The sequence below is a fragment of the Chinchilla lanigera genome, unplaced genomic scaffold (genome assembly GCF_000276665.1).
Source record: "Chinchilla lanigera isolate Chin_1 unplaced genomic scaffold, ChiLan1.0 scaffold00026, whole genome shotgun sequence".
Lineage (NCBI taxonomy): Eukaryota > Metazoa > Chordata > Mammalia > Rodentia > Chinchillidae > Chinchilla > Chinchilla lanigera.
The window spans coordinates 6493407-6506454 of NW_004955427.1; the positions used below are offsets into that span (position 1 = coordinate 6493407).

General features: G+C 38.6%; 1 protein-coding gene across 1 annotated transcript in view; it reads left to right on the forward strand.

Annotated features, from left to right (window-relative positions):
• Positions 1-1250: 1250 nt before the first annotated feature.
• The window catches only part of Alcam (activated leukocyte cell adhesion molecule), a gene marked incomplete at its 5' end in the record, with an annotated part of 50012 nt that continues 38214 nt past the window's right edge, over positions 1251-13048 (forward strand). Inside the window, 3 exon segments of the mRNA XM_005386343.2 lie at positions 1251-1351; positions 4399-4618; positions 11876-11940. Of these exon segments, the coding sequence (XP_005386400.2) occupies positions 1251-1351; positions 4399-4618; positions 11876-11940 (386 nt within the window).

Below are 13048 nucleotides of genomic sequence, written 5' to 3' on the forward strand. Positions count from 1 at the left end.
ACCTCTGATATATTTTAATAGATGCATAACTATAAAAGTTTTAAAATTTAAAGCTCTTTTAAAAAGTAAATGAAAGATATATGGGGTATTTCTCGACTAGTTTTGCTGGTGTGAATACTGCGGTCTTTTTGGTTAATGAACCATCATGGTTGTACACATTTATTGGGTGTGGTGTGATATTTCAGCACGTATCCGATATATAGTGATCATGCAAGCACAGTTCGTATTTGCACATTCTTATCATTTCTTTATACTTTGAAACTTTAAATGCCTCTTATTCATAAAATCTGTAATTCGATATTGAGTTAGTCACCCCACTGTGCTCTAGAACCCTAGAACTCTAGAACCTCTTTTAGTGCTCATTACCTAGTTCCTATGAAGCCCTCTTGAACCCTTTTTCTTTGTAGCTTTGGGGAGTAGCTTTCTGCTTTCAGATGGATGTTTGCTTTTAGTTTTTACATATGAAAGAACACATGGCATATGTTTTACTATGTCTGTAAATACTTAAGATTTTTTAACAATTACATGAATATATACAGATGTGAATAGTATTTTACATCTCTATGCAAAAATTGTTTTCTCCATTTTAATTATCATCATCTACATTTTTCTCAAAAAAATAAATAAGACTAAGAAGTTTTCTGTACTAACAGCAAATGGTGGATTTAACTGGATTGTCTCTCAAAATGCAACTAGTTGCTACAAATAACACCTAATGAAGAATTTTCATACTATACAATTTACTCTGTTAATACTATATAGAAAATTTAACATGTTAATCTTTATTACTTTTTTTTTTTTTTTTGAGACAGGGTCTCACTATGTAGTTCGGACTGGCCTTAAACTCACTGTGTAGCCCAGGCTGGCCTCAAACTCACTGCCTCAGCCTCCCAAATGGTGGGATTACAGGTGTGCGCCACCATATCTGGCTATCTTACCTTTAAAATAAACCATTTTTATGTTTATTTTCCTCCTATAAGTAAAATTCAGCTGTGGTATTGTGTGTATTAGTTTTTAGGTTTCAATAATTTTTAAATGTTTTTCCAGAAGATAAGCTTGATATTTTCACCAGTTTTGAGATATCTATGCCAGTTTTGAGAATTTTAAACATGTGTGTCTTTGTATAGTCCCATACTTCTGTGAAATGTACTTTTGTGAAATAAAGAAAACAGTTCACCTGAGATTCCACAGTCTTCCTGTTACCACGTCAAGAGTTGCATTCAGTCTTTCTCTTCTCTTTCTCTCCAAAGGCCTTGGATGGTCCACCGTAAACTCAGCCTACGGAGATACCATTGTCATGCCTTGTCGACTCGACGTACCTCAGAATCTCATGTTTGGCAAATGGAAATATGTAAGTGTGACCTTTCTGGGATGGACTTCGTTGTCTCCACTTTTTCAATACAGTTAAATAGCTAAATGTAAATTTTATAGTGAGATCGTGTTGATATGACTTGGTGGATACAAATACGAAAAGGTAAAATGGCTGTATTGACTAGCAGTCGTACCATCCTATTTTAAATAAGTCCAGTGGGCAGGCAGGCCTTAGACCATGTTAATCTGAAAGATTTGTCCTAAAGCGTTGGAGACACGGGAAGAGATAGAATTCCAAAGTACAATCAGGAGGACAGGCAGAGGTCTGCAGAGGATGGTAACCTCTTCTTGTCCCTGTTCTGTTGGATCTGGCCACTGAAAGGCAAGCGACATCAGTAGTCAGAACGCTTAGCTCGCTCTTCATTGGAAATTAGTCATCAGTATTACAAGCTTGTTTCCGGTGCTTAGCCTGATAACTTTGTTATGTTTAACATGGCTGAGTATTTTGCATATAGCAAAATCATACTTTCTCATGTATTGAGGCACAGGTCAGAAGACAGAAGCAGAGGTCCTGCTAGGTGGAGGTAGAATGGGGAAGTGGCTTCGATGAAATGTGTCAATTTAATCCCCAAAATCAACGAAAGGTGTCTGTATGCTAGAATTTGCCAATGGTGGACTAAAGGAGCTCATGACAGTTTGCAGGCTTCGAGTAGGTCTGTCTCCTTGGAAACGATAGAAATGTTTCCCCAGCCCCTTAAAATGTTAAAAGGCATCTGTGCAGGGAAAGGATGTGGGGGTCAAATAATGTGTGAAATGTTTCTTTACTACATTTCTCAGAACCGTCCATATGTTAAAATGCATTATGAATTCTTGGAGGCCATAATTTGATTGGATTCTCAGGTTTATTTGGCTACAGACTTTTTTCCTCAGATATCAAAAAAAAAAAAAATTCTGCACAAAATACTATGGGAAGTGTGCTTAAGAGTGAAGGCATGGTGTTGGTACAGCTTTTAAAATGTGGATTCCAAGTCAGACCAACAGCTTGTGGCACATACTCTGTGTGGGATCATAAGCAAGGGGATGAACCCCTGTTTTCTTGCTATGAAGTATCTTCCTCGTAATGTCATTGGTGAAGTGAAATAATTCATAGCAAGTATTTCCTTGGCCTTGACATGGGACAATTGCTTGAGCAAGTAAGCTGCCGTGGCCAGGGGCTGTGACATCCAGCCACGCTGCGCCTGCCTGTGCAGGAAGGGACGTAGGCAGCGCAGCGCGTCTCTGTACGCCTCCTGTTGCCCAGCTTGCTCGCGGTGATTGTGAACTGTGTCTCACTTTCTGTACACAGGAAATGTGAAGTTCAATCCTCCAGGGCAACGTCTGTTACCATCCCCCAAGTTCCAGGAGTCTCAGAGGCTCCCACAAAATGTACCCACTGACTCAAACTCACTGAAAATGTCTATGATCAAAGAAAATTCTGAGTGTAACCCCCGGGAATAGTTTTTGCCTAAACTGAACTGGCACAGTAGTGCTGAGAAATAATAATGGTAAATTTCCAATTGTTAAGCAAAAAAAAAAAAAAAAAATCCCAGCAATAAACTGATGAGACGCATTGGAGGTATTGTGTGCTATAAAGTCAGTCCTGGTTTAAAGAAGTGTGCGCATGCTCTGATTTAGTGTACCGCCTTCTGAAAGACAAGGGGAAGGTGTGGAGAAAGTGAACGGAAGCGCAGAGATAAGAATGAACCAGTTTCCACCATCACTGTAAGCTCTGTGTGCGTAGAGAACACAGATCCCCATTCAGTCCTGCCCACCCCATTTCCTCCGTCCGTCCTTTCCCAGCACCAAGGTGCCCAGCCGCCCTCAGGAAGAGAGGCGTGCTACTGCCCTGCTCACATTTCAGCTTCATCAGCTGAGACCTTGGCAAGTTATCTAACCCAAAGCCACCTTCGCTGTCTAATCTATACATGAGTTTAATACTCTGACTCTAGTATTAAATCTATTAATTGCTGCATAAAAAGCCAAAGAGAGAATCTACCAAACCTATTTCCTATAACGAAGGAGCTGTTTAGGGCAAGGATTTGTATTGTAAGCTTGTGGTAAAACTAAAAGATTTTAGGAAAATATTGATACACTCAGATATTTAAGAAACTGATACTTATAGACTCTACAGTAAACTTGACAGTCAAAATCAACATTTTTTAAAAACATAAGTTTTGGTATAATTTCAAAATTTACCATGCATTTTAACCTATTTTACCATTTTATTTTTTCAGAGATCTTGTTAGGTAAATAGAGAAACTATTGGCTCGTATTTTAGGATAAATTGCTTATTCAGTAACAGTGTTTTTATTGAACCAAAGGAAGGAATGTATCATATGTCTCAGTGTTCCTGGCCAGATTTTATCTTATTTTGATGATAAGTTTTTGCATGAAAGCCATCAAATTAAGTTTTGTGAGCCACATAGCAAAATCATGGATCGTAGTGGTTAATCTGAGTCTCTTGCTTAATGGACGTGATTGTTTTACAAGGGTAAATACTGTTCCTGCATGAAGACTGATTAAATGCTGCTATGTGTAAAGGTCAGCTACATCCGTTCTGGCTGAAGAGGTGCACATTTAAAGTATGTGAGTTCAAGGGAAAAATACGTCAAAGATAACTAGCTGGGATATTTTCAACCAGTATAGGAGTATGTTCCCTGTGATGGTTATCCGAACATCATTTTGTCTACTTGGGTGTACTTAGCTGTTCTTTATTTCATTGTAAATGTAAGACTGCCCCTTGTCTGCTTCAGATAGCCGTTAATTCTGTCCTGCATACTGCAGAGAAGCTGAGATGCCCAGAGTTCTGTCCTTTCATTGTCATACATTGAATACGGTACCCACAGAGGAGCTCAGAGCCTCCCTTCTTGGAAAGACTGATTTTCTGGAACCAAAGATTTATGTCGGGCTCATACCCACAATTCTTCCTGAATAAAAGTATACACATTTGTGGATGAATGTGGCCTAAGAAATTTTGTTATTCTGGATGTAGTCCTGAATCACCTGAATATTCTCGCTTTTAAAATGTATTACTATTTAAATTTGTAGGAAAATCCTGACGGCTCCCCAGTATTTATTGCCTTCAGATCCTCTACCAAGAAAAGTGTGCAATATGACGATGTACCGGAGTACAAAGACAGACTGAGCCTTTCGGAAAATTACACTCTGTCCATCAGCAACGCCAAGATCAGCGATCAAAGGAGATTTGTGTGCATGCTGGTTACCGAGGACAACGTGTTTGAGGCACCGACGATAGTCAACGTGTTCAGTAAGTAGTCTGCAGTCCAGCTGCAAAGTCGGCTGATGGGGGCCGCTGGAACATACTCTTTAGAGGGAAGACTGAGATCTCTGTCCCTAGTGCAGGCGTCTCTAAAAGAGGATTTCTAGATTGTTCCATGTGCATGCTGCCAGCAGGAAAACTGTCTGAAATTCAAGTAAGATTTCGCAGTTGTTTTGTTGTGTAAGTTTACTGAGATATGCATGCTACTGGTGGTAACTAGCATATGATCTCTTAATTTTCAGTGGTAGGTGCAAAGAAATGTTCTGTGATACATACATGGACGTGACACGTATATAATTGTGCATGCATGTGTGTATATGTTAGACTGGACAAAAAATGCTATTTTGATTTATTAAAACAGAAAGACATTATCTTATGACTTAGAAATCTAAACTTCTAATTCATATTTACTTTATAATTTTTACGTTATAATTTTTTAAAATTTTTACAAGAATGTGTGGATATATGTATATATTCAGACTTAGTGCATTTTTGTCGTTGTTGTTTGTTTGTTTCCAGTACTGGGAATCAAACTCATGACCTTGCACTTGCCAGGCAGGTGCTGTGCCTCTGAGCTAAATCCCCAGCTCCCTTTTAATGCATTTTTGATACAGACTTTGAAGCTCACTTAGTTTATATAATTGTTCTTAATGAAAAAGTTCACCACACCCTGGATGTGTGTAATGAATATACCAAGGAGAGAAAGTACAGTGTGAGTGAAAGAAAAAAAATTGTGACGTTAGTTTAGGTGCAGTGTGATATGCCTGTAATTCCAGCTATCTGGGAGACTGAGGCAGGATCTTGCGTTCTAAGCAATATAGTTAGATCCTATCTCAGAAAATAAGGAAGGATGAAAGAAAAAGTGAAAACAGAAAGAAAAATTGTAAGAGAAACTTGAAATGATTGTAGTCACTGTGGCACAGTTATTTTGCCTAATAGTGACATAGACTTACTGTTGCTGTGCAGATAACTTTTCAGAAGAATGACTTGAGCAGTTATAATTAAAGTATTTCATCTTCACATTCACATAGAACGTCCCACCTCAGTTACAGTATAATGATTTAGGAGGAAAGAAAAGCATCAAAAGTTTCCAAACACCAGACTTTTCTTACAAGGTCAGGCATGTTCAGGGTAGTATGGCTGTAGATACCAGCCTTTTCTAATCAGGCAAAAATGACTGCTCTTTCCAACTTCTTCCTTCTGCTTTCTGATATCTTGACAGCACCTAAAATTTATTAAAATAAACAGTGACAGGCAAACCTGGAAGTCCTCAACCACAAAAGTAACCAAAGGCTTTTTCCTGTTCCTTTTGTAATAACTTACGCAGCAATGTCCCTTAAGTATTTATAGAGACTTCAAAGCTCCTAGGGCCTCATGATGTGGATTCAAAGAATGCTGTCCTAGGAACCGAAACCTTTGTTCTCCAGAAGAACCTTGGAAAAGCCCATTACATGTTTCAGTTGATTACTTTTCAGCTGAGAAAGCACTTCCCAGAAATCATCCACACATCTCAATCATGTTATGAATCAAACAAAGGGCCAGTTGTTTGCCAGTCATGCCTGTGACACAAAACACATCTGGTAAACTGGCATTCTGTATTTGCCAGTGACCCATGTATTTTTTTCTACCTTATTTTTTTTTTTTTTACTTCTATGTCACTTAAAAGATGGATGATGTACTGTTTGAGATACCTTTGCTAAAAAGAGCAAAAACTACCCCCACTTTTTAAATTATAGGCCGTCATCTCATAAATATAACCGGATATCAAGAAGGTGCCGTATTAGGAAGAGAGATTGAGTTTCATATATAATAATTTGTCATTTTTGGATTTCTTTTATATCGTGTTAAAATTATTGGATATCAGCATAGTATACAGGGAAGTTGAGACATACAGGTTTTTACATTTAGAAGACTTATTTGTAGCACTTTCAAAATTTGCCTCTTAAAAAATGCCATAACTAAATCTGAAAATAAAATTCAGTGGTCTCTTTCACTGAAATCTGCAAGTCATTTCATAATACAAGGATTCCTGTGATTGTGCAGACCAACTCACGCTGCATATACTGCCAGTACCCTTGCCCCCTTTTTCTTTTGGAAGCTGTTGAAAACAAAGTGACTCTCAGAAGCAGAATTTGCATTCCAGGCTGTGGGCCAGGGAGCATTTACATAGACAAGCGACACGCCCTTGAAAATGGTATTTCATCCTAGAAACCATGGGGCCCTCCAAATCTAATAAAATGAGCACCAGTTAATGCTGCAGTGTTTATGGGATCATATAGGCGCTTTGCTTTGTTGGTTTTTTTTTAAAATGAATTTACTTTCAGTCACTTTTTGTGAAGCGAACAGCAGCTGTGGCAGGGAGGCTTTCATTATGCGCATGTATATATTGCAGTCTCTCCAGAGTTACCAGGCCCATCAATCAGTCCTCTGTTTCCTCTGCTGAATCACCTAGCAACATGCACCATGTACCGCAGAATGGAGAGTTGCTCCTGTGAGCCAATCCCAGATCAGCCTGCCGCACATTGCTGTCCTCAGGGGCAAAGTCATTTTTTTTTTAAATTCAAACAAGTGGCTGTGACTGCTCACTTTACCTGTAATATAGATTTGTTTGTTTGGTGGTAAGCAATACCTCAGATACAAGAAATCAAACCCAGAAGCCAGCCCAGATCCAAATAAGTGACCTGTTTTGTCACCCCATATCAGCTTTTTTTTTTTCTGTAAAATGTTAGTTGAATGACATCAAAATTGAACTATGTTTGCATTTAATGCACACTCGGGGTTAGGAAAACCATTGAGAAGCAAAAACAGACCTTTAAAAGCTCCCTGTTGTTCCTTCCAGTGAATGTGGAAAAGGCTCAGAGGTCAAGAGAACCAACCGGTTGGTGGTGGTGAAATGGAACAATTACCAAGCTGGTCACCAGACTTGCTTTGTTGGAGCTGCTACTAATTTCTGACCTTGAGAAAGTTTCTTCGCAGGTCTGGGCTTAAAGTTAACCTCAGCAGCAGAACAAATTTTAGAATAGATGGGACATTTTCATTGTCTCTCGGATCCTCGTAGGTATCTAGTGAGGAGAGTTTGAGAAGATGAGAAGCTATGAATATTCAATTAGCTGGAATTTTGTGTATCGAATTTCCAGTTATTTATGATAAATTGTTTATAAAGGAAAATTAATCCCAGAGAGGGAGGCAGGAGGATTGTACCAGCCTGGGCGACATAGTGAGTCCCCATCTAAAAAAGGGGACAGCTCAGCAAAAGCGTTGAACATGGCACCCCACGCTGATTTGCAAGCTTCCTCTCCTCCAGTGGTGGTCTGCGGTATTACAGGAAGACTGCTCGCGCGGCGTGGTTTGATGTATGGGGGGGTCCAGGGCTTCTTGTGGTGCTCGTTGGTTTCAGGAAGTTATTTGAAAGCTTTTCATCTGGGTAGGATTCATTTAGATCCTTCCCTTCAATGATTTATCAGAACTGAAATTCCCTTCTCTACTGGAGAAACCCCAGGAAAGTTAAGTCAATCTGAAACTAATATTTTAGGCAGGAAAGAAGTAGAAAATGACTTGTTTTATAACTAACACATACGCTTTATATTTTGGTTTATTTGTTTCACTATTAAAAAATCCCCCCATTTAACGAGGAAAATACAGCATGATCCCATGGACACAATTATTTACTTAGAATGCCTCCGCTGTCCTGACAGTAGTGTTAGTACGCTGTAGGCGATATAGAGCAGTGTGCATGCATCTGCATCTGCACTTGGCTTCGCGATAACTAGCTGCCTGAAACGATAAGTGTTACTGTTACTGATTTCTAGTTTTTCTGAAGGCTGATGTTCAGGTGTTGAGCAGCGCTAGTCTGTGTTTTCGAATGAGAGGAGATCATCTAATTTAGTACATTTATTCTTGATCAGGCCCCATGTCCTTGCCACAGTTTCCTTCTTCTCCGGCAGAGTAATCACACAAATTCTCCTTCCTGATGCAAAACAGGAAAAGTGGAAAGAAAAGTAAGGCTTCTATCTATGACATGTTTCCAGTTGTACTAGGCAGGAAATACAGCTTAGTTTTTAATCCTTTGTGAGAAGACCTCAAAGGATATTAGTGAAAAACTTGTAATCTGGTTTAAAAAGAAATAATTTGAGTCTTAGGACTCTGTACCGTTGCCACAGAACCAGAGCATACGCATGCTGATAGGAGTGTTAGCTGTCTGCCCCGCTCCAGCACGCACACTCGTCCATCCCATTCGTCCGTGTTTATTCTCTCTCCCTCCTTCCCTGCATCCCCAGTTCCTTCCCCGTATCCCCAGTTCCTTCCCCCCCGCTCCAGGCTCCCTCCATACCTCACCCTCTCCCTTTCTCCCTCTCTCACTAGCTCCCTATTTCCCTTCCTCTCCATAAAGAACTATATTATCAGATGGGCCTGTGATAATAATATAACTCCCAGATAATTTAGTAGAGATAGGTCAACAAAGAAGACGAAAATGAACCAAAGCATGTGATATACCAACATGGTATACCTGTGTTATACTATGTGATAAATGGTTAAGTTGAGTGATTCTTAGAGAATTTACCCAAGCATGTTCAGAAGCAAAATTTACCTTGTTTTTAAGTTAGTACTGTTGACTAAATTAATAATTTTATGAATCCTTGAGTCATATTAAGATGTAATTCTTATAAAGTTGTTTTTTAAAAAAAAACACTTTAGAATCAATATGCAATTTTGCTAAAATAGTGTGTGTCCTCTTTTATAGTTCTCCAAGTAACACCCATCGATTGCTACAATCTAATATAAGCGAAAATTATGTACAAAATATGTAGCTAATATGGGGGGCATGAAACGAAAGCTTCACAAGAAAGTAACTCAAGGAAATGCACGGATGATTCCCACCGTTCTTATAGTGCTTACTGTGACTCTCTTTCAAGGAGAAAGAGGAACATAAATGTAAAGAGGACAAAACATTAAACATCTTCCATAAGATTTTTTTTTTTTTAATTTGCTACAATTGTGTTCTATTGAAATAAAAAAGAATTCTAGGAAGTACTTTTTGGAGCAGAGTATACCTTACACGTGGAAAGAATCAAAGGTGTAACACAAGTAGTTATGATTACATAGTGATACAGCATTGGGGTATTACAGAACAAAGCAAGGTGTGCATTCTTTCTAGCAAGAGGAAGTGTACGTCCATATTTTACTTGGATTGGAAATAGTAAACTTGGCAAAGCTGCCCACTAAATCTTTGTCTTTAGGTCCTAAACTTATGGGGCAGGGTGTTTCAAGTCTCTGCACATTTTCCAGCAAAACATTACTGAGGGAGAAACTAAAATTCTTTTTCTTCATGTTACTTTTCATTCTTGTTTTAAAAGATAAGTTAATTTAATATCCTGTGCATCTTGAGCTTTCTGAGAGGTATCACTAAAAAAATTGATGTTAATGTCCAGTTTGTCAGCAAGAATTTTTAGTCTGTTTTAATATTCTAGATGCATTCCCGGTTTATTTCCAGTACCGGGAATCGAACTCACCACCTTGCACTTGCCAGGCAGGCGCTGTGCCACTCAGCTAAATCTTCAGCCCCTCTAGATGCATTCTTCTCTCAAATATATTAGATGTCTACCTCTCAAACACGGATCCCAAACAGAATTCAGTTTTATCAATAACTCAGTTTTAACTTTTGTAGTGTTCCATTCAGTAGTGATAGCATTGATGTGTGGAGAAGCCTTCGTCTTTGCTCACACCGTATGTTTCCTGAAAACTGGTATCTGCTTTTAGTCAATTTTTGGGTCAATTTTTATAATTTTTATATTCACCTTCCTAAAATAAGTTAATCAGGGGTCACTTGTTTTTATTAATTGTTTCTGTTGTGCTTTCTATTCCTTTACACTGTTTTCTATTTCTCAGTCTTATGTTTGTTTCACATTGGTGTATTTGGGCACTAGATAGTCATCATTGTAAAAACTGTGTTAGTGAAAGTGTATTTCAAGAATTAATAGTAAATAGAACTGTTAAAGTGAATGAGTTCAATATATTGGCAGATTTATTGTATTCATTATTCTAATTTATAATGTAAAGCTGACTTGCAAAGGAAAAATTAACTCTAATATTCACCTTAGCATGCTTGTGTTTTTGTCAGCACACTGACAACTATTTTGCTACTTGAGAGTTTTTTTTGTTTTCGTCCTTGATTTCTGTCATAGTTTGAGTATGTAACATGTCTGGTAACAGTTCCGACTTGAGCAATAATTTACACAAAAGCCAATTTAGTTTAGTTTGCTCTGGTAATCAAAATAAAAAGTATTAGCGATGGTGAGATAAGATTATAAAAGAAAAACAGCCTATTTTTCCCATTTGTTTGTGTAAATGAGGATAGAGTAATTGTGTTCAAGGAGCTACAAATATTAGTGGCCATGAGGCAATTTACACTTTCTGTAAATGAATAGTTGGAGCTATTCAAAAAGTACAGAATGCATCAATGCTAGAAAACGATCAGATAAGAGTGAAATCACTTTAAATTAGTTTGAATAAGAAATTGTTGCTGAAATTTTTAATGGTCCTGAAGCCTCTATTAGAATTTGTTTATAGAACTTTCTATATACTTCTGTCCCTCATTTCAGACTGCAGATTTCAAACCTTTCCCCATAGCTTCATCATGTGACTTGAATTAAAAGATGAAGTTTGAAGTATTTAGGAAATTCAGGCTTCTACGTCCTTAACTAGCTTTACCATTATTTTACAGAAAGGTTTTTTACTTCACTGTGCCCAAGAATCCCCTAGGAATTTGTCAAAAATGTAGATTGATCACATTTCCCCTAGAGATTCTGATCCTGTAAGCAGCTTAGGACTCAGAAATGCGCACTTTAGCAGGTGCCTCTGCTGGCGAGCGTGCGATTCAACACCTCCACGTGATGAACGGGAGGTTACAGAAGAAGTAGAAAGTGCCCGCTCTCCTATTTACACCTCAGCTTCCCTTCCACTATTCATTGCATATTTGCTGCCTATAAAACATTCAAAAAGCATTACAGATATTTTATTCAAACAGTTTATAAGCACTTAAAACAGTATGAAAGATAATAAAGCAGATATTTGGAGGGGCGAGACCTACTCGATTTCTTAAATCTGATTTACATAAGGAAATCTATTCTTTATTCTGCTGTGCGTTCTTCTGCTTTGAGGCTATGAATTATTTTTATGTAAGCCAAATCACTGACATCATTTGTTTTCTTCCATGTCTGCATAAAACCTTTTTCTACTTGACTTTAGAGCAACCATCTAAACCTGAAATTGTAAGCAAAGCACCATTTCTCGAAACAGAGCAGCTAAAAAAGGTGAGAACTCGTTTCAGTTAATTACTTTACTTAGCCTGGTGTTAAGTGTCTTTTCCTACTGCAGATACCAGAACAGGTGAAATGGACTTTGTTCTTCTGGAGGTCCAGGCTTGCAGCTGCCAGTCAGAAAGTATGCAGAGGGCACAGGGGGATACTGTGTCCCTTGTGGCCATGGGGACATGAACAAAACAGTGGTCGTTTCTGAAAAGGGGGGGTCTTTCTTATTTGTTTAACGAAGTCCATGAAAAAAGAGTTCATACTTAGGAAAAAAGTAGGAAGGACTCTTTCACATCTCTTAAAATGAGATGAGAAAGAAAATGGCCCATCTGGGAATGTCCGCAGTCCACCTTTCAAACTTGGGATGCTAGGAAGGCAGCAGAGTGTAGCATGATATACATTAGGAGAGGCAGAGGGGCTGGATTGGGCGGGACAAGGCTGCTGCGACACACGGGGAACTGGGACTTCGTTCTACTGACAAATCGATTGCAGATTTGCAGTGAACGTGTAAGAAGACCAGACCTGAACGATCACATTAGCAGAGGTATGAAGGGAAGTTGCACTGAAGGCGAGAGGAGGCGGGTTGGAGCTCCACAACTGAGCGTAGCAATTGAGTCACTGCCCAGTTGTCACTAATTGAAATAGACAAATTTTCCTTTGTGTCTGCATTGGGTGAGGAAGATAAAGTTCTTTGAATCAAATTAAGTTTTACTGAATTTACTCTTTGGCAAACATGCACTATTAAACATACTTGAAGAAAGAGGCGTGCATTATGGAGCATGGTGAGTATACACAGCCTGAATTATTTGTAGTGCGACACTGGAGAGGCAGCCCCGCTTCCACACTAAATGAGTCCTGCGTGTAAAGACGCGTGAACCCCAGGAGAAGGCAGCGCTAATGAAGCTACATTGTGTTCTGTGGTTAATGTTACACATTTAGTAATGCCTGTAAGTGAATGTGATTTTGTTCATGGAGATGGATCGACTATATATTTAAAAGTGGGCAAAACTATGTTTGTATGTTGTCTGTACGCAAGAGAACATGTATCCCATTGTTAGTGTTAGAGAATAAATGGGTCGAAGCGCTCTGCTTTTCCTGAATATTCTGGGCT